Below are 21,967 nucleotides of genomic sequence, written 5' to 3'. Positions count from 1 at the left end.
CATATTAGAAACTGAACTGCTGGACAAAAGAGTTATGTTCATTTGTAATTTTGGTTTGTATTGTTGAATTGACCTTCACTGAGGTTGTTCCAGTTTTCTTTTTCTGCAGACAAATGAGAGTGCTGTTTCTCCACACACCTTCTTGCATTTCTTTTCGAGATAGATAGTATAATGTTGATCTGCTGATTCCTGTATTTCAGTGCTTTTAAAGTCATTTAAATGCTAAGATTCTTTTTATTGCAGACCTTCTAAATATCTGGCTTCAATTTGCTTATCACAACATCAAACCTTTAGCTTTCATGATAGTTTCACCATTATAGAGCTAAAACTATGTATTCTTAGTGATATGTACATTGTTTAATTAATGCCCATAATGAATGGCTAATGACAGAAAACCTAAATAATACTAATGCTAAACTACATCAACTAAATGAGAAACAAAAAACATGAGAATAATTATGCAAATTAGGCTTAAAAACAAGCCTCACACCTATATGTTGAATTCATCTATTCAAAATTCTGTAGAATCATATTAAGTCATATTTTCCATTTACTGAGAATAAAGGTTATTTATATCTGCATGTGCTATTTTAGGGACATGGTAGCTTGAAATGGCATGCTTGAAATCTCTCATAGTCTGTTTTTTTGTTTTGCTTGTTTTTTTAACTTCAATGCCTTTTATTCCTGTAAGTTCTTTATATTTATTTATTTTTCTAATTTTTTTAAAAATTAATTTTTATTGGACTATAGTTGCTTTACAATGTTGTGTTAATTTCTGCTGTACAGCAAAGTGAATCAGCTATATGTATACATATAATGTCCATGGACAGAGGAATGGATAAAGAAGATGTGGTATATATATGCAATGGAATATTATTCAGCCATAAAAAGGAATGAAATTGGGTCATTTGTAGAGACGTGGATGGAGCCAGAGACTATCATAAAGAGTGAAGTAAGTCGGAAAGAGAAAAACAAATATCATATACTAACGTTTATATGTGGAATCTAGAAAAATTGTATAGATGATCTTATTTGCAAAGCAGAAATAGAGACACAGACGTAGAGAACAAACGTATGAACACCAAGGCAGGAAGTGGGGGGGTGGGTGGGATGAATTGGGAGATTGGGATTGACAGATATACACTATTGCTACTATGTATAAACTAGGTAACTAATGAGAACCTACTGTATATAGCTCAAGGAACTCTACTCAATGCTCTGTAGTGACCTAAATGGGAAGGAAATCCAAAAAAAGAGGGGATATATCTCATAGTCTTTAAAATTAGAAACAAGACAGAAAAGTTGAAAAATAAACCCCTTAAAAAAGTACAAATGCAAGAATTAAAAACATCTCATATTCTAATTTTTTCTATTTTTTGGTCTAAAAGCATCTGGTAACCATTGGGGGAAAATGGGTGAAGGATATGTGGGACCACTCTGTATTATTTTTACAACTTCCTGTGAGTCTATTATTATCTCCAACTAAAAAGTTTTAAAAAGTTGTACCTGGGTGTATTCGTTTCCAGGGACTGCCATAACAAAGAACCACAAGAATTATAAAAAGGTATGTAAAGGAGAAGTAAGGCTTCCTGATTCTTCAGATCTCCAGTTCACCTCCCCTAAGACAGCAAATAAATTTAACAAATATTATGTGCCATAATGCTAGGTGCTGGAAATACAGGGATAACAAAAGACACATGGTCTCTGTCCTTAAAATGCTTTTAGTGTTCTAAGGGAGATAGAACCTAAGCATACAATTACAGTAGAGTGTGATAAATGTTCTGGTAGGGAAGTCCAGGGCACACTCAGAAATTAGGAGAAAGAAGCCTGCATGGTAATTTAATGAAGAGAGGTAAGGCAAACTGCCCAAAGTCATAGAGTTTTTAAACTACAGAGACATGATTCCTGCACAAATCTATTTGAATTAAAGCTCATATTCTTTCTGGGAACTGCTTGCTGTGTCACTAGGGTATTACATTTTCAGTTTCACTTTATATGATGTCTCAGGAGAGGAATTTAGTAGCAAGAGGGAATTTCCCAACTACAAAAAGACAGTGATGGACAAAAATTTATTATTAATGGACATTTCATGGGAAATTCCATTTTCTTTTGACATTTTAATTGGCAGGTTTCCAAGAGTGTGGAAAGGTATGTTACCAGTAGCTCAGTCTGCATTTAAAAATTTTAGCTCCTGAATTAAGCAGGATATTTTGCTTTTTCAAATGTCTTCAGAACTCAAAATCATTTTCTCCAGCTGTCACTCCTAGCTTGTAAGCAAAATATACTAAGATATATTTTTTAGGCAATACACACACACACACACATACACAGACAAAGCCACACTTTTTTTTTTTTTTTTTCTGCTTTAGGCAGTGGCTATATGAAAGAGATTATAAGTTCAGTACCCTTTTTAGTATCCTTTTTTGGGCAAGTATAGACCAAGTTGTAGAAGAAGGCAGAGCTTTTCTTATTGTAGTAGCCAGTATAGTGTAGGTCAGGAGTCCCCAACCCCCGGGCCGCAGACTGGTACCGGTGTGCAGCCTGTTAGGAACTAGGCCGCACAGCAGGAGGTGAGCGGCTGGCAAGCGAGCGGAGCTTCATCTGCTGCTCCCCATCGCTCCCCATCGCTCGCCATCCCCCCACCCAGTCCGGGGAAAAATTGTGTTTCACAAAACCGGTCCCTGGTGCCAAAAAGGTTGGGGACCACTGGTCTAGGTCATAACAGCGCCGGCTGGTGCAATTTGGAATCGGAAACATGACTGAAGCAGGGGTCCAATGTCAGCAGCTGAACAGGTTGCCAGAGAGAACTCTAAGGTTTATTGGGAACTAAGGAACACTCAGGAAGCTTCTTTGACTTAATTTTTATAATTGTAAAAAGGAATAGAAATGTCTGCCCTGCCAGGGAAACCTTGTTGCACAACTCCTGCCAAGGACACTGTTCACACTGGGGAGGTGCCATTCACGTGGAATACGTTATGAATGGGCCCCCTAGAGTTGTGCGATGTGGAGGCCCTATAGCCTACCTGTCTCCCAGGATTGTTCTGAGAGACTCAAGTTATACAGTGAATATAAAAGAACTTTATAAGTTATAAACCTGTCAATCTATGTAAATAATAATAATAATAGTTATTTTCCTGGCCAGCTCTGCCCTTCAAGCAAAACATTCTTATCTAGTTTAAGAAAGAGAAAAGCAGCCCTTATTAGCTGGGAGCTGGCCTGGCACTCCCAATGAATCTGTGGCATTCTCCTGTTCAATATAAACACTTTCATAGAACATCAACGTCAGACAGGACTATTTTGTCACTGTAGTGGAGCAAGAAAAAATAAGACCACTTCATTATCATGTTTGAACAGACAGAGGTAAAAACATTGTTCAAACCACAAAAATGAGCAAATATTGCCCTTTCCTGGCTAATAATAAGTGCCTGCTTCTTCTTTACCAATTATAGCTTTATCTCAATTTCATTATTCTCACTGTCTAGATATAAATTATTGAGATACCTGATCAGAGAATCACTCCTGCTTCCAGACAGCATCCAATGCAGGGAAGATACCCGTTTCCTTGAATGCTCCTCAGAATCACCTACAAGAAGTCCAAATCCTATGATAAATTATTTCTAACATCCTCTTACTGAGATGTCCTGATTCTTCATGGTACACATAACTCCTGCTTGCAATGAGTCAGTAAACCCAGATTTATAGAACTGCAGATGTGTTCCTGGTGGTCTTTGGATAGAGGACATTGGCAGATTCATAGAGCAGTTATTATGAATGCTCTATGGAGCCCTCACTGTCTGCATTTCAGTTAAAGAACTGGCTCCTCTAACTTCTCTAGGGACTTAGCTATGGTGTAGGTTCTTTTTCATAGCCCAGAACTCCTGAGGAAGAGATTCTGGTTGGCCATAATATCCCCCTTCAAGTCCTTTGTGGATTATGGGGATATGGACATGAGGTACTGAATTTCTAAAACAGCAACAACAACAACAATATCGACAACAGCAATAATAACTAAGACTTATAGGTTAAGAATCCGCCTGCGAATGCAGGGGGCACGGGTTCAAGCCCTGGTGCGGGAAGATCCCATATGCTGTGGAGCAACTAAGCTCGTGCACTACAACTACTGAGCCAGCTCTCTAGAGCCTGCAAGCCACAACTACTGAGCCCACGTGCCACAACTACTGCAGCCCATGTGCCTAGTACCTGTGCTCCACAGCAAAGAGAAGCCACCGCAATGAGAAGCCCACACACCACAACAAAGAGTAGTGCCTGCTCGCCGCAACTAGAGAAAGACCGCGCACAGCAACGAAGACACAATGCAGCCAATAAATAAATAAATTTATTAATTTTTTAAAAAAACAACCTAACACTTATATAATGCTTGCTACGTGTCAGGGACTCTTCTAAGCAATTTCCATAGAGTCACTCACTTAGGACACCAACACTGTGCAATAGATGCTCTTATGACTCTAACTTCGCAGATGTAGAAACTGAGGCACAGAGATGTTAATTACTTGTGTAAGGTCCCACAGCTATTCAGAGGCATAGCCAGCAATTGAACAAAGGAAATTATGTTGCTGTATTCTGAATCAGTTCAGCTGTTCTCATGAAGTAATAGAGTACTGAGAGATGGAGTGTGAATGATTTGGCACCACTCAACACACTTATATATGAAGAGTTATTTTATACGTGAGCAAGGATATCTTTTAAAGGAGTTCAGTCTAGCAATCTTAAAGTGTTGATGTGTCTCTTTAATAATAGTGTCTGTTAGGAATAATTTAAACTTTATGGAACTAACTCCATTGGCTATAATTTGCTTTTTCTTTTACATATGAACATTTTAATTCGGCATTTATTGACTGTCTATGATGAGAATGGCTCTTTGGTGTGTAGTGTGGGACAAAAGCTCTACATTGCTATCTACAGAATAAATAAGCTCTACACTGCTGTCTACAAAAGTGATGACTAAAGTCTTTATATACATCATGATGATTTAAGTCTTTATATACATCATTTTTATCGTTTAGAAATCTTCCTTATTATAATAACAACTTGGAATTGGAATATAATTGGCATTAACTGATCTGATTCTAGCAGAACAATATGGGGCTTCGGCACCCAATAGAGTTAAAAGTCTCCTTCTTCATTAATCTATGTGCATGACCTCTTTGGTATTTTGTAATCTCAGTGAGTCTCATTTCCTTCAACTATTAAATAGTGAAAATAATACTTTTCTTAAGGGTGTTAGGAGAATTAAATAGGATAATGTGCATAAGATTATACCCAATAAGTATTAGTTTTCTTTCTCAAAGTAAAATATGTGGGCCTTGCCAATTTTAGTCTAAGTGAGAATTATCAACTTTATGATTGTCAAGGCTGGGTTATGAATAGTGAAAAATGACTTAAAAACTGTGTAGCCATGCTGTTGTTTCAAATGTGATCTCTATGCAGACATGGACCGTATCTGTTTTGTTCAACAGTGCCTAGGACAATGAAAGTGATAATAATACACCTACTATCACCTTAGACTGTGGAAGGATGTTATGGTCAGTAGAAGACTGCAATTCTTGGGTGAAAAGCATGCAGAATTCTCTAGTGTGCTCATTTCAAGTTTTTGTGTTTTCAAAGTTACACGTTCATGTTTAAAAATCATTATAGTTCACAAAGGTAAATAGTAATAATAATATTATGACATCTATTATGACAAAAGTACAGGATTTTAAAAAATCTTTGCAGCCAATATTCTGATAACTCTCTGAGTCTAAACTGTATCTCTAAACTCTTAGACTGTAGTCTAAGTAGAAGTAATATATTCTTTCACCTATATAGAAAATTAAAGTATTATTAAAGAAACCATGTACAACTGAATATGTTGGATGGAAGATATTTGATTTCAAGCATAATTAGGTATTAAGTTTATTCCTTTTAGTAGATTTAGTGAAAACTTAGTCATCTGATTGAATGAATATATCAATCTTCTTTAAAAACTTATTATGAAATAAATAGATGAAAGAAGTATTAAAATTGAAATACTAACTTCTCACACATAAAAATGTTTTACATTCTACCAAATACAATATCATTAAGACAAGCTTGTGTTGTAATTATTATCTCTATTGAGATATGATGGGGCTAATAAATGATATTATAAAGACAGGAAGATTCCAAAAAGAAAGGGAAGAAAAAAGATAAGCTACTATGTTACCAAACCTACAAGTCAGGTAAGATACTTCTCTTCCCCTAGGAAGGAGTACTGGCCTGATGAAGGAAGGGGAGTGGATGGTACAGCGAGAGCCTGGGTACGTTATTCCAGTGAAAGAACTCCTCCTGGAAGAAAATACGTGGAATGAGGGGATGGTGGTAAGTGTTCTCCCCAACAATTCCCATTTTAAAGATGGGAAAACTAAGTCTAAGAGTAGATTGACTAGCTTCAAGTATTACAAGTAAAAGGTGATAGAACTGGAAGTAAACCAGATGGTTTATTTCAGGTTTATCAGAGGGCTCTTATTAATGAGGTACACGATATAGTATCCTAGAATCACAGTAAAACCAGGACCTATACATGTAAAAGTTAGAGCCGAATATCATAAATTTGCAGCTTTCTTTATATTTGCTTTGTGATGAGGTAATGAACTTATTAGAATAAAAGCATTGTATATATTTTTATTTAGTGAGTACTCAAATGGTGCATACATCTGAATTAAATGCCTGAAATATCTCAGTTATTAAGAAGCTATCATTGGAGACGTAGCAGAGTGTACATATGTTTATGCACGCAAATATTTAACAGAAACACAGTAAAAAGGTTCAATTATATTCATGCTGAAGTATGGAAGTTACCAGAGAGTTAGTGAACGAGGAATTTAATCACTATTATTTTGTAGAGTGTAAATGATTGAGAAAAACTTACAGAAAGAGGTGATCTGAAGGTCAGTTCAAAGGCGAGAATCATTTTTCGTTGTTCCAGAGTTTTTGGTACATTTTAGAGAGGGCTACAAAATCCAAGAATGAGAACCACGTCCCACCAGGACAACTGGTGGGTGTGTATGTTGCAAAGAAGCAATAGCATGCTGAATGAAGTGTGTACCTCACTACACTCTGGGCAATAAAATGTTTTAAGAGTCAGGTTCCATAATATGAGTTTGTAACATCTTACCTATAATTTGTGGGTAGATGGGCAAAGGCTTGGCCTTAATCACACATATAAAAACACGTTAACAAGATCATGTTTGGTTTTAACCCCAGTCTCTATTTTCGTACCTGCATTGCTTATCCTTACTGAAACTTGCTTTCCTCATCCGTAAGGGAAGTACTTTATGAACTGTGACATACTAATTAATTTTAGTTTTGAATCATGGCTCTTCTTTAAGGTTTTCTTTGTTCTAGTTTAGTGTCATTTGAGGGTGAGCACTGCACAAGGCACATATAGAAAAACACAGGGTATTTCCTGCCTTCCAGGAGTTTTAAGAAAAGAGAGAACAGTTTTTAGAGGCTTAGCACTTATTCCACTCTTGGATGTTTCCCTACTAACATGGTTTCTAAAATTACTCATCTGTGTGGAGCTCAATAAATATTTCTCCAGTAACTAACATAAGACAGGCAGATCAAATAATTAGATGTAACACTGATTCATACAATATAGCGTGTTATCTTACAGATGAAAATTGGCAACATGTTCAAAGAGTAACCAAGCTGGCTTTTAGGATCTAGCTGTGTCAGTCAGTTTTGGTTTATTATCTCTCTCCTCTGCCTGCTGTATCTTGTATTTATTTATGTCATCTTCATGTATAACTTCTAAACTATAAGAGCTAGCCACTATGGCTTTGAATGTAATGAAGTCACAGTATGATGAAGGAATTGTTTTCTAATGCAACTCTCCCTAAACCTCAAAACATTAGAATAATTCTGTAGTCGTCCATTTGTCTCAGTTACTGCTCAGAGCGCTAATGCAGCAGGTTGTGTGCCTGGGCAGTATGGGGTACTTGCTTTCACTGCTGAGCTTTCTAACACTACAAATAAAACATAGATTATTCAGAAAGTACAAAGGTTCAACATCTTCCCACAAAATCGTTGATGAAGTTATTTCATTAATTAGCTCTTAAAAACAAAACAACTGATAACAACAGGATACCTATTGATTTATGAGGTAAACAATTTCCTTTGAAAAGATAAATATTGATGCCAATACACTGGTGATGAAGTGGAGCCTAGGGGATGAGGGGCTCCTCATGTGGGGATGAGGCCAGCTAGCAGGCATTGTCTGAGTCAGGACCTTGAGCTGGGTCAGGAGGTATAGACCTTATAACTCTCTTACTGATCATTGATCCTGGGGGTGAATGGCAACATCCTGTGAGATTTCTGAGTCAGTTCTGAAGTAGGTTCTCGTTCGAGTTGGGCAAACATGTAAGAGCAGTATATAATTGCTTGGGCACCAGCCCAACCTGGAGTTGATGCTTAGGATGAGGTAGGTAGACAGAGACTAAAGGATCAATTTTTTAAACCAATGAGAAAATTGCTGAAGTTGCTCTACTCAGGGCAGGCGTTGCGGGGTGCAGAGTACAACTGAGGAGTGGTTTATCCTTAATTCTTAAGTGTGCTAAAAGTAGAGGTGTAGTTTTATTATATGGTATTTTGGGTCAGTAATGATAGTCGTACATACATGTCTGCTTCTATATGTTACTTATACATTATATATATTACATATGTGTATCTATATATGACATTAGTTCATACATGTACATTGTATAAAATTTAGAAGAATCAAAAGGGGTATAGTGAAAAGTTAGTCTCTACCCCTTTCTATGCCTCCCAGCCACCAATTTCCCTCCTGGAAGGTGAATTACAATTGCCAGTCTCTCACTTCCTCCTTTCATGCTCTTTGTTCTAGCCGATTAATCTCCCCAAGCCCAAGGGCTCCTGCTCAGAAATTTTCCAGCTTCTGCATTTTCCTGTCTGGTTAAATTTAACCTTATTTACCTATCTTTCAAAGCCTCAGTGTTTTATTTATTCTTCTTTAATTTCTTTTGTCCAGTTCTCCTAACAAGCTCCCTATGTCTCATTCCTACATGTACTTGTTCTCACTTCTCATTCATGATCTTCTCTCTTCTCTAGTCTATGTGAAATTTGTGCTTCTTTGAGACTGAAGTCAGACCCTATTTCTTCTGACTGCTCCACCCATCCCCATTGATTTCCTTCTTCTCTGAACTCCTAGGCATCTACAAAGTGGGTTATGCTTCAGTATCCCAAAATGATGCCAAAATATGTTAAATAAAATATTAAGTTGCATTATTTGGCTGGAACTATATAAATCCAAAGAGGCAAAGAGGTTAGCTCAAAGCTATCAGCTGTTACAATTATCTTTGATTAATGAAAAAAGTTAACATACAGAATTTTTCAAAATATGGTTCTTGCGGGGAAAGAGAAAAAGGAGTACTTGCTGGGGAGAAGTTGCAAACCACTAACTGTACACACATCTAGTACCTAATTATGTAGTCAAGTGGTTGAGAGCATGAACTTTGAAGTCAGGCACACCTAGGTTTGACACTCTCTGATCTTTTGGAGCCTTGGTTTCTCAACAAGGAAATGAGTTAGCAGGTAAAGCACTCAGCACAATGCCTATTGTATGGTAAATGTTCAATAAATGTTATGTGTTATTGTTGTTGTTGTTAAATCTTATTTGCTATTTTGTAAGGTTTGTCTCCTGTGTTGGGCAGAATAGTTGACCCTCTTCCCCCTCCAAATGTCCACATCCTAATCACCAGAGCCTCTGAATGTTACCTTACATGGCAAAAGGGACTCTGCCGATGTGACTAAATCAAAGATATTAAAATAGGGAACTTATTCTGGATTATCAGGTAGACCCAGTATAATCACAAGGATCCTTTATAGATGGAAGACAAAGGCAGAAGATTCAGGGAAGAAGAATCCGTGTCAGAGTTAGAGTGATTTGATGTGAGAAGGAGTCAACCTGCTGTTGCAGGCTTTGAAGATGGAAGAAGAGCCAAGGAATACTGGCATCTAAAAAGAAGCTGGAAAACATAAAGGGATTGTCTCCCAGAGCCAGCAGAAAGGCTTTTAGCCCAGTAAGATCTGGTTCAGATTTGTGAGCCCTAGAATTGTAAGATAATAAGTGTGTGTTGTTTTAAGCCACTAAGGTAGTGGTAATTACTAAAGCATCAATAGGAAATGAGTGCACCTCCCCAGCTGAAGACCAATTTCGTAAAGCTCATAGTGTCCAGAGTAGTGCGGGATGGGAAGATAAATGCAAAAATTGGGTCTACTGAGGGTTCCAGCAGAGAGGCATAGCAACTTGTAAATTGCCCTTTATAGTGAAGAAGAGGAAATCAGAGTTAGCTACAAGCCAGGTCTCTTTCTAAATGTGGATTTCCATTACAATATAAATTGAAAATACTGGGGAAATTCCCTATCTCACTGCCCGGGAAAGATGCCAACAGGCCATAAATTCACCTATACTCCAGTCAGGTTTTCCCCCTAAGTGTCCTTGCCTCCCTTACTTACTGCTAATTTACAAGATCAGTAATAATCACTATCACGCACTGGGTGCACAGTCTGTGTCAGGCATTGTGCTAAAGGTTTGTACACATTATCATATTTAATCCTCACAAAATTCCCATGGTGGTAAAAAGAAATGTAGTACCTTGTTTTTCAAAGTTCAGGTCATGGGTCTCAGTGGAAGTTGAAATCAGTTTGGTGAGGATTGACAAGGAATTTTAAACAATAAAATACAGTAGAAAAATACCAGTGTACTGCATAAAATGAATAAGTATATTTTCATAAAATTTGGTTTCAATTATACATATAACAAAGACTCTCAAGTTACAGGTGAGTCTTAATTGATAAAATATATATGTATTGGGTTGTGTTGTAGAACATATTTCTTTTTTTTGTTTTTTTTTTTTTCCTTGCGGTACACGGGCCTCTCACAGTTGTGGCCTCTCCCGTTGCGGAGCACAGGCTCCGGACGCGCAGGCTTAGCGGCCATGGCTCACGGGCCTAGCCGGCTCCGCGGCATGTCGGATCTTCCCGGACCAGGGCACGAACCCGTGTGCCCTGCATCGGCAGGCAGACTCTCAACCACTGCGCCACCAGGGAAGCCCTGTAGAACATATTTCTTATAGTGGGTTACATTAAAAAAATTTTAAACCCACCAGTAAAGTGGTTAAGAGTACAGGCTCTGGCAAAAAGGTTACCTTGGTTTAATCCTAGTTCTTTGTCTTACCAGCTCTGATCTTGAGTGGGTTACTTGTTCTCTCACACAGTTACTTTGTCTCCTTGGGTCTCCCCTCAAAGGGTCTTTTTGAGGATTAAATGGATGAATCTAAGTAAAGCAGTTTGAACGGTGCTTTAGTAGCAAACACTCAGTTACTGTTACTTTCCCAATGTTACCTGGTTAGCAAGTGGCAGAACTGGGCAGATTCCTGTTCTGTCTGATAAAGTTTAGTCTTGAGTTTGAAATCAAAGGTAATTTCAAGCTGACTTAGGTGTCCCGTCAAAACAAACAAAGAACAAAATAAGTCTGCCTTTACAATAATTTACCAGCAAATTAAAAAGATGGGAACCCTCATCTTCTCAGGAAGTTGGCCTATGTTGGCAGAGTCTTGTCTCTGAGAGAGTACAGGTTTCCTGTCTTGTTCTGCTCTGAGTTACAGGAGAAGAATATGTGGAAGGCACTAGGTTGTTTGACATATAGAACAAAGTGGTGACTCACATAAATCTTTACCGTAGGATCAGCATATAAATGTTTACATCTAAAAGGAATCAGGCAAAGGAGGAAATCATGCAAGAGTCTGGAGGGAGGCCTTCAGCTAAAAGTTTGTGAGATGACTGCTTTTGTTATTGGTTGTATTTGTCTTTTGTTTTTTTCTGCTCTGTTTCCTCCCTCTGCTCCAGCAGGCAGCTGAGGCATTTTATCAATTTCTTAGAAAATTTTCTGATGCTACCTGGTGTTACGTGCTTTGAGTGTTGGTTGAAATATATAGCCAGGCTATACTGCTTTCACAGGCTCTGAAAATTTAAGAATTTAAGAAGCTAATGAGTTTCTTAAGTTATGCGTAAGCCTTAGTTGCTGAAAATTATTCTGGGCCTTTAAACTGCTGATTTTTATATTCAGCCAAAAGCCAATTTAAAAATGAATTCCATACTACCTCCAATTTGCTTGATTGTAGAGTAATTTTATATCTAGTTAAGGTTTTGTTGGAATATGTATTTCTAGATTTTACGGTTTGGAAAGTGTGTGAATCCAGCCTCTCTACCAGGATGTGGCAGGGAGTTAGCAGTGTTTTGAACCATCAGGGAAAGGAAGTAGATATATTCAGCACCCTGCCCCATCTCAACACATTCACTTTCTCATCTTAGTAGTGGTAATCTTTCATTTGTTATTTTGGATTGAACGTTGTTTGTAGCATATGGCCCTAATGCCTTAGAGCCCTAAGTAGAAGGGACAGTAGTGCTAATAATTCTCTGTCGGAGACGTACCCCCTCTTCCCCCACTTCTTTGTTCTTGAAGGATTTGCTTTCTCTTTTATTATTTATTTATACTTTTTAAAAGAGCAGTTTGAGGTTCACAGCAAAATTGTGGGGAAGGTACAGGAATTTCCCTTATACTCACTGCCCCTGCACATGCATAGCCTCCCCTATTCTCAGCATCCCCCGACCAGAGTGGTTCATTTATTACACCTGTTTAACATACACTACCACATCATAATCAGAGTCCATAGTTTACATCTGTTTACATTACATAGTTTACATTGCAGTTCATTCTTGGTATTACACATCTCACACCAGTCAGAATGGCCATCATCAAAAAATCTAGAAACAATAAATGCTGGAGAGGGTGTGGAGAAAAGGGAACACTCTTGCACTGCTGGTGGGAATGTGAATTGGTACAGCCACTGTGGAGAACAGTATGGAGGTTCCTTAACAAACTACAAATAGAACTACCATATGACCCAGCAATCCCACTCCTGGGCATACACCCTGAGAAAACCATAATTCAAAAAGAGTCATGTACCAAAATGTTCATTGCACCTCTATTTGCAATAGCCAGGAGATGGAAACAACCTAAGTGTCCATCATCGGATGAATGGATAAAGAAGATGTGTCAAATATATACAGTGGAATATTACTCAGCCATAAAAAGAAATGAAATTGAGCTATTTGTAATGAGGTGGATGGACCTAGAGTCTGTCATACAGAGTGAAGTAAGTCAGAAAGAGAAAGACATATACTGTATGCTAACACATATATATGGAATTTAAGAAAAATCATGTCATGAAGAACCTAGGGGTAAGACAGGAATAAAGACACAGACCTACTAGAGAATGAACTTGAGGATGTGGGGAGGGGGAATGGTAAGCCATGACAAAGTGAGTGGCATGGACATATATACACTACCAAACGTAAAATAGATAGCTAGTGGGAAGCAACCACATAGCACAGGGAGATCAGCTCGGCGCTTTGTGACCACCTAGAGGTGTGGGATAGGGAGGGTGGGAGGGAGGGAGACGCAAGAGGGAAGAGATATGGGAACATATGTATATGTATAACTGATTCACTTTGGTATAAAGTAGAAACTAACACACCATTGTAAAGCAATTATACTGCAATAAAGATGTAAAAAAAAAAAAGAACACTTGAACAATTGTTTTTTTTGTTTTGGTTTTTGATATTTTAGTTTAAATTTTATTTCCTGCCCCCAAACATCCATTAAGCCCCCAGGAGAAGGAAAAGTGGATGTGACTAGAAAGAGAGAGAACTTTCTTCACAACAATGGCCATGGCAAGCTTAGGCACTTTTGGTGAAATTTCTCTGGGAAGTACTGGCAGAGGAATAAAATTCAAACTGACAGAGAGGTATTGCTTTTTTTTTTTTTCTTTTACATCTATATTGCAGTATAATTGCTTTACAATGGTGTGTTAGTTTCTCCTTTATAACCAAGTGAATCAGTTATACATATACATATGTTCCCATATCTCTTCCCTCTTGCGTCTCCCTCCCTCCCACCCTCCCTATCCCACCCCTCTAGGTGGTCACAAAGCACCGAGCTGATCTCCCTGTGCTATGCGGCTGCTTCCCACTAGCTATCTATTTTACGTTTGGTAGTGTATAATATGTCCATGCCTCTCTCTCGCTTTGTCACAGCTTACCCTTCCCCCTCCCCATATCCTCAAGTTCATTCTCTAGTAGGTCTGTGTCTTTATTCCTGTCTTATTCCCAGGTTCTTCATGACATTATTTTTTCTTAAATTCCATATATATGTGTTAGCATACGGTATTTGTCTTTCTCTTTCTGACTTACTTCACTCTGTATGACAGACTCTACGTCTATGCACCTCATTATAAATAGCTGAATTTCATTTCTTTTTATGGCTGAGTAATATTCCATTGTATATATGTGCCCCATATTCTTTATCCATTCATCCGATGATGGACACTTAGGTTGTTTCCATCTCCGTGCTATTGTAAATAGAGCTGCAGTGAACATTTTGGTACATGACTCTTTTTGAATTATGGTTTTTCCAGGGTACATGCCCACTACTGGGATTGCTGGGTCATATGGTAGTTCTATTTGTCGTTTTTTAAGGAACCTCCGTACTGTTCTCCATAGTGGCTGTACCAATTCACATTCCCACCAGCAGTGCAGGAGTGTTCCCTTTTCTCCACACCGTCTCCAGCATTTATTGTTTCTAGATTTTTTGATGATGGCCTTTCTGACTGGTGTGAGATGATATCTCATTGTAGTTTTGATTTGCATTACCCTAATGATTAATGATGTTGAGCATTGTTTCATGTGTTTGTTGGCAGTCTGTATATCTTCTCTGGAGAATTGTCTATTTAGGTCTTCTGCCCATTTTTGGATTTCGTTGTTTTTTTTTTGTTATTGAGCTGCATGAGCTTCTTATAAATTTTGGACATTAATCCCTTGTCACTGGCTTCATTTGCAAATATTTTCTCCCATTCTCAGGGTTGTCTTTTGGTCTTGTTTATGGTTTCCTTTGCTGTGCGAAAGCTTTGAAGTTTCATTAGGTCTCATTTGTTTATTTTTGTTTTTATTTCCATTTGTCTAGGAGGTGGGTTAAAAAGGATCTTGCTGTGATTTATGTCATAGAGTGTCCTGCCTATGTTTTCCTCTAAGAGTTTGATAGTGTCTGGCCTTACATTTAGGTCTTTAATCCATTTTGAGCTTATTTTTGTGTATGCTGTTAGGGAGTGATCTAATCTCATACTTTGACATGTACCTGTCCAGTTTGCCCAGCACAATTTATTGAAGAGGCTGTCCTTTCTCCACTGTACATTCCTGCCTCCTTTATCAAAGATAAGGTGACCATATGTGTGTGGGTTTATCTCTGGGCTTTCTATCCTGCTCCATTGATCTATCTTTCTGTTTTTGTGCCAGTACCATACTGTCTTGATTACTGTAGCTTTGTAGTAGAGTATGAACTCAGGTAGCCTGATTCCTCCAGCTCCGTGTTTCGTTCTCAAGATAGCTTTGGCTATTTGGGGTCTTTTGTGTTTCCATACAAATTGTGAAATTTTTACTTCTAGTTCTGTGAAAAATGCCAGTGATAGTTTGATAGGGATTGCATTGAATCTGTAGATTGCTTTGGGTAGTAGAGTCATTTTCACAATGTTGATTCTTCCAATCCAAGAACATGGTATATCTCTCCATCTATTTGTATCATCTGTAATTTCTTACATCAGTGTCTTATAATTTTCTTCATATAGGTCTTTTGCCTCCTTAGGTAGGTTTATTCGTAGATATTTTGTTCTTTTTGTTGCAATGATAAATGGGAGTGTTTTCTTGATTTTACTTTCAGATTTTTCATCGTTAGTGTATAGGAATGCAAGAGATTTCTGTGCATTAATTTTGTTTCCTGCAACTCTACCGAATTCATTGATTAGTTCTAGTAGTTTTCTGGTAGCATCTTTAGGATTCTCTATGTATAGTATCATGTCATCTGCAAACAGTGACAGCTTTACTTCTTCTTTTCCGATTTGGATTCCCTTTATTTCCTTTTCTTCTCTGATTGCTGTGGCTAAAACTTCCAAAATTATGTTGAATAAGAGTGGTGGGAGTGGGCAACCTTGTCTTTTTCCTGATCTTAGTGGAAATTCTTTCAGTTTTTCACCATTGAGGATGGTGTTGGCTGTGGGTTTGTCATATATGGCCTTTATTATGTTGAGGAAAGTTCCCTCTATGCCTATTTTCTGCAGGGTTTTTATCATAAATGGGTGTTGAATTTTGTCGAAAGCTTTCTCTGCATCTATTGAGATGACCATATGGTTTTTCTCCTTCAGTCTGTTAATATGGTGTATCACATTGATTGATTTGCGTATATTGAAGAATCCTTGCATTCCTGGAATAAACCCCACTTGATCATGGTGTATGATCCTTTGAATGTGCTCTTGGATTCTGTTTGCTAGTATTTTGTTCAGGATTTTTGCATCTATGTTCATCAGTTATATTGGCCTGTAGTTTCCTTTCTTTGTGACATCCTTGTCTGGTTTTGGTATCAGGGTGATGGTGGCCTCGTAGAATGAGTTTGGGAGTGTTCCTCCCTCTGCTATATTTTGGAAGGGTTTGAGAAGGATAGCTGTTAGCTCTTCTCTAAACGTTTGATAGAATTCGCCTGTGAAGCCATCTGGTCCTGGGTTTTTGATTGTTGGAAGATTTTTAATCACAGTTTCAATTTCAGTGCTTGTGATTGTTCTGTTCATATTTTCCGTTTTTTCCTGATTCAGTCTTGGCACCTTGTGCATTTCTAAGAATTTGTCCACTTCTTCCATGTTGTCCATTTTATTGGCATAGAGTTGCTTGTAGTAATCTCTCATGATCTTTTGTATTTCTGCAGTGTCAGTTGTTACTTCTCCTTTTTCATTTCTGATTCTATTGATTTGACTCTTCTCCCTTTTTTTCTTGATGAATCTGGCTAATGGTTTATCAATTTTGTTTATCTGCTCAGAGAACCAGCTTTTAGTTTTATTGATCTTTGTTATCGTTTCCTTCATTTCTTTTTCATTTATTTCTGATCTGATCTTTATGATTTCTGTCCTTCTGCTAACTTTGGGCTTTTTTTCTTCTTCTTTCTCTAATTGCTTTAGATGCAAGTTTAGGTCGTTTATTCGAGATGTTTCCTGTTTCTTAAGGTAGGATTGTATTGCTATAAACTTCCCTCTTAGAAGCGCTTTTGCTGCATCCCATAAGTTTTGGGTCGTCGTGTCTCCATTGTCATTTGCTTCTAGGTATTTTTTGATTTCCTCTTTGACTTCTTCAGTGATCACTTCGTTATTCAGTAGTGTATTGTTTAGCCTCCACGTGATTGTAGTTTTTACAGATCTTTTCCTGTAATTGATGTCTAGTCTCATAGCGTTTTGGTCGGAAAAGGTACTTGATACAATTTCAATTTCCTTAAATTTACCAAGGCTTGATTTGTGACCCAAGATATGATCTATCCTGGAGAATGTTCCACGAGCACTTGAGAAAAATGTGTATTCTGTTGTTTTCGGATTGAATGTCCTATAAATATCAATTAAGTCCATCTTGTTTAACGTATCATTTAAAGCTTGTGTTTCCTTATTTATTTTCATTTTGGATGATCTGTCCATTGGTGAAAGTGGGGTGTTAAAGTCCCCTACTATGAATGTGTTACTGTCGATTTCTCCTTTTATGGCTATTAGTATTTGCCTCGTGTATTGAGGTGCTCCTATGTTGGGTGCATAAATATTTACAATTGTTATATCTTCTTCTTGGATCGATCCCTTGATCATTATGTAGTGTCCTTTGTCTCTTCTAATAGTCTTTATTTTAAAGTCTATTTTGACTGATATGAGAATTGCTACTCCAGCTTTCTTTTGGTTTCCATTTGCATGGAATATCTTTTTCCATCCCCTTACTTTTAGTCTGTATGTGTCTCTAGGTCTGAAGCGGGTCTCTTGTAGACAGCATCTATACGGGTCTTGTTTTTGTATCCATTCAGCCAATCTGTGTCTTTTGGTGGGAGCATTTAGTGTATTTACATTTAAGGTAATTTTCTATATGTATGTTCCTATTCCCATTTTCTTAATTGTTTTGGGTTCGTTATTGTAGGTCTTTTCCTTCTGTTGGGTTTCTTGCCTAGAGAAGTTCCTTTAGCCTTTGTTGTAAAGCTGGTTTGGTGGTGCTGAGCTCTCTCAGCTTTGGCTTGTCTCTAAAGCTTTTAATTGCTCCATCAAATCTGAATGAGATCCTTGCTGGGTAGAGTAATCTTGGTTATAGGTTCTTCTCCTTCATCACTTGAAATATGTCCTGCCAGTCCCTTCTGGCTTGCAGAGTTTCTGCTGAAAGATCAGCTTTTAACCTTATGGGGATTCCCTTGTGTGTTATTTGTTGTTTTTCCCTTGCTGCTTTTAATACGTTTTCTTTGAATTTAATTTTCGACAGTTTCATTAATATGTGTCTTGGCGTATTTCTCCTTGGATTTATCCTGTATGAGACTCTGTGCTTCCTGGAGTTGATTAACTATTTCCTTTCCCATATTAGGGAAGTTTTCAACTATCATCTCTTCAAATATTTTCTCAGTCCCTTTGTTTTTCTCTTCTTCTTCTGGAACCCCTATAATTTGAACGTTGGTGCGTCTAATGTTGTCCCAGATGCCTCTGAGACTGTCCTCAGTTCTTTTCATTCTTTTTTCTTTATTCTGCTCTGCAGTAGTTATTTGCACTATTTTATCTTCCAGGTCACTTATCCGTTCTTCTGCCTGTTATTCTGCTATTAATCCCATCTAGAGTATTTTTATTTTCATTTCTTGCATTGTTCATCATTGTTTGTTTCATCTTTAGTTCTTTTAGGTCCTTGTTAAATGTTTCTTGCATTTTGTCTATTCTATTTCCAAGATATTGGATCCTCTTTACTATCATTATTCTGAATTCTCTTTCAGGTAGACTGCCTATTTCCTCTTCATTTGTTAGGTCTGGTGTGTTTTTATCTTGCTCCTTCATCTGATGTGTGTTTTTCTGTCTTCTCATTTTGCTTCTCTTACTGTGTTTTGGGTCTCCTTTCTGCAGGCTGCACGTTCGTAGTTCCCTTTGTTTTTGGTGTCTGTCCCCAGTGGCTAAAGTTGTTTCAGTGGGTTGTGTAGGCTTCCAGGTGGAGGGCAGTAGTGCCTGTGTTCTGGCGGATGAGGCTGGATCTTGTCTTTCTGGTGGGCAGGTCCACGTCTGTTGGTGTGTTTTGGGGTGTCTGTGGACTTATGATTTTCGGCAGCCTCTCTGCTAATGGGTGGGGTTGTGTTCCTGTCTTGCTAGTTGTTTGCCATAGGGTGTCCAGCACTGTAGCTTGCTGGTCGTTGAGTGATTCTGCGTGCTGTGGTTGAGATGGAGATCTCTGGGAGATTTTCGCCATTTGATATTATGTGGAGCTGGGAGGTCTCTTGTGGACCAGTGTCCTGCAGTTGACTCTCCCACCTCAGAGGCACAGCACTGCCTCCTGGCTGCAGCACCAAGAGCCTTTCATCCGCACGTCCAGGTACGTGGGGACTTTCTTCCCTTTTGGGAGGTCTGAGGTCTTCTGCCAGAGTTCAGTAGGTGTTATGTAGGAGTTATTCCTCGTGTAGATGTATTTCTGGTGTATCTCCGGGCGGCGGGCGCAGGTGCCCGTTTGCGGGCTTCTCTGGGCTCCCGGCTCCCGGCGGCGGGGAGCGGCGAAGGAACCAGGAGGGCTGGCGGGCGGTCTGGGAATGTGGCGGCCGCGCAAGAACGGCCCATGGCCCTCACTCACCGCTCCAGTGCAGCCGCGACACGGGCCCACGCCCACCACCCTCGGGTTCCGCCACAGCCGCTGGACACGCCGCGGACCCGCACGGCTAAGCGGAGCTGGGCTCAGGCGTCAGCCCTCCCGCTCCAACTAACTCCCCAGAAGTATTGCTTGGTGTGCATTTCCAGGCTCTGCCTTCTTTCTCATCTCTTGGTGGCAGGTTGAGGAAGAGGAGAAAAGGTTAAAGTTTTTCATAAACCGGCAGAATAAGCTTATAACATCCTCTCACTATCTCTGCATAGGTTCTAGTCTCTGCAGCACTACATAAGCTTTGCCCGAAGTAATGAACAGTTAAAAGTCAAGTGTAGTACTTCACCAAACGACTTAAAAATGCTTGCGCACTGTAAAGGATTACGTTGCAGAGAGCACACATGGACCCAGAGCAACTTTTGCCAAAAGAGAATATTGTGCTAAATGTACAGCCATAGCTCTTTTCCATATGAAGAAACAGTCAGAAGGATAAAAGAACTTGGTCAAAATCACACAAGTAAGTAGGACAGAATCTGGTCTGTCTGTCGTAAGGGTTGTGTTCTTTAACCAGCAGGCTAGCTTTTCTCAAATCTGATTCATGCATAGAATAACTAAACACCTCTGTTTGCCTTGAATATTCCCTGTTTATACGTAGGGCTGCTGCGGTTTCTCATATTGCCCACTTTGACTCCCAAAAGCAACCGAGAATACACAATAATTTGGTCATTCTATCCATGGACCACTGTGGTGGGACTGCCCAGGAAGCTTATTAAAAGTGCAGCTTCCTGAGCCCTACTCCACATCTAGATAAGTTTTCTTAGGGTTGGCTCAAGAATCCAGGTACAAGTCTTTTTAAGTGCTTTTGTGGAACCCCCCAGGTGAGTCTCTCGCTCCCGTAGTTAATAAACCATTTATTCTGCCTCCCCCAGATGCCCAGCCAGGTCCTATTAAGGTAGAAGTTCCCCCACCACATCAGAGGGATGCTCCCAGCCAAGTAATCTCTGGAGCCTTGGAGAATCTGAATGGTCTCATGCTGGCCCACCTGCCATGACAAAGCTCCTCCAGAGCATTCCCCTTCACATTTTACATTCTACCACTCCCAAAGGCAGTCTGCTCCAATGGGGCCTGACTTCGTGTGTCCTAACGTGCACCCGCTGATTCAAGCAGTTTAGGAATAGAAGGTGCTGTGGTTTTCAACCAGGGTGGCCCAACCTCTAAAATGGTAGTCGAAGCAGTCTCTACCTCCCGGGCACATCGCCTCTGCAACAGCCCCAGTGAACGAATGTCCCATCTTTGCTTTTTCGAGGTCGGCAACAGGGAGTCCCCTCCTAAAGAAGGTTGTCTCTCATTGCCACACTATCAAAGCCTGCCGCAAATGTTCCTTCCCGTAGGCTTGATCAGGCTAAGGGCAGAGTTGTCTCTTTCCTTCTCTGAGTCGGACCAAATCGTCTTAGAAACACCTCTTCACACTGTTGACCATGTTTTTCATGGGAGCTGCTGCTGAGTCTTTCTCTCATCCTTTCATGGTGGAGAGAAAGAGGATTCTAATGAGTTTTACTTCTAGGGGAGAGGGGAGTGTAATGATCATGTTGTCATTTTCTATTATGTCCTTGTGTCATGAATTTGTTTTCAATTTCATGTTAAAATGGGCCCACCATTTCCACTTTGTGAGGTCATTCAGCACCCTCCTTTTGCTCCTTTAACATCTCTCTCAGTATCACTTGGAAATATTTGAAATGGCATGAGCTTGTCCTCACGTTCCTATTAGCTGTAAATCTGGAGCCCCGACGTGAACCTAACCATTGAGCAGAACACCTCTCCACTACCTGTGTAACACTGGGTAGGCCCCTTAACCTCTTGGTTTTCTTAAGTCCTCAGTTGTAAAAATGTGAGGGTGCTATGGATTTATATTTGGGGCACGACAAGGTCGAGAGGAGTGTGTCTTTTCCTTTATTCTTCCAAACTGGAATGTCTTCCCTCTCTTCCGCATGGGTCCAAATCTCACTTGTCCTTCAGGCCGACTGCCAAGGAGCCTTCCCTGATTCCCCAGGCCACACAAATCTCTGCCTCTTAGGGTCAGTGCCATACAACCTAGCTGTCTCTTACGTTAATCTTGTCTCTCAAGCCAAACTCAGAATATGGGTCTCTCTTGCCCTCCCGTGGCCCCTGCGGCTGTGCCAGCCCACCGGCA

General features: G+C 39.3%; 1 protein-coding gene across 16 annotated transcripts in view; it reads left to right on the top strand.

The window, feature by feature from the left end:
- LOC149747002 (DPEP2 neighbor protein-like) overlaps window positions 1-21,967 on the top strand; it is a 35,619-nt gene that overhangs the window by 5,821 nt on the left and 7,831 nt on the right. For 6 of the 16 annotated variants that reach the window (XR_016388453.1, XR_016388446.1, XR_016388450.1 and 3 more), the window contains one exon: window positions 787-6,357. Coding sequence is in view for 1 of the 16 variants with exons in the window: in XM_089898964.1 (XP_089755090.1) it covers window positions 20,221-20,293 (73 nt within the window). In the remaining 15 variants the exon portion in view is untranslated. Of the gene's footprint in view, window positions 1-786; window positions 6,358-13,690; window positions 14,010-20,048; window positions 20,294-21,967 lie in introns of those variants that run through there. The other 10 variants (XR_016388449.1, XR_016388452.1, XR_016388454.1 and 7 more) reach the window with 10 other exon arrangements.

Source organism: Delphinapterus leucas, chromosome 17 (genome assembly GCF_059928025.1).
Source record: "Delphinapterus leucas isolate spDelLeu-1000000601 "Yukka" chromosome 17, BTC_Dleu_Yukka2, whole genome shotgun sequence".
NCBI classification, from domain to species: Eukaryota; Metazoa; Chordata; class Mammalia; order Artiodactyla; family Monodontidae; genus Delphinapterus; species Delphinapterus leucas.
The sequence above is the reverse complement of the archived record's forward strand: the minus strand, read 5'-3'. Positions and strand labels throughout refer to the sequence as shown.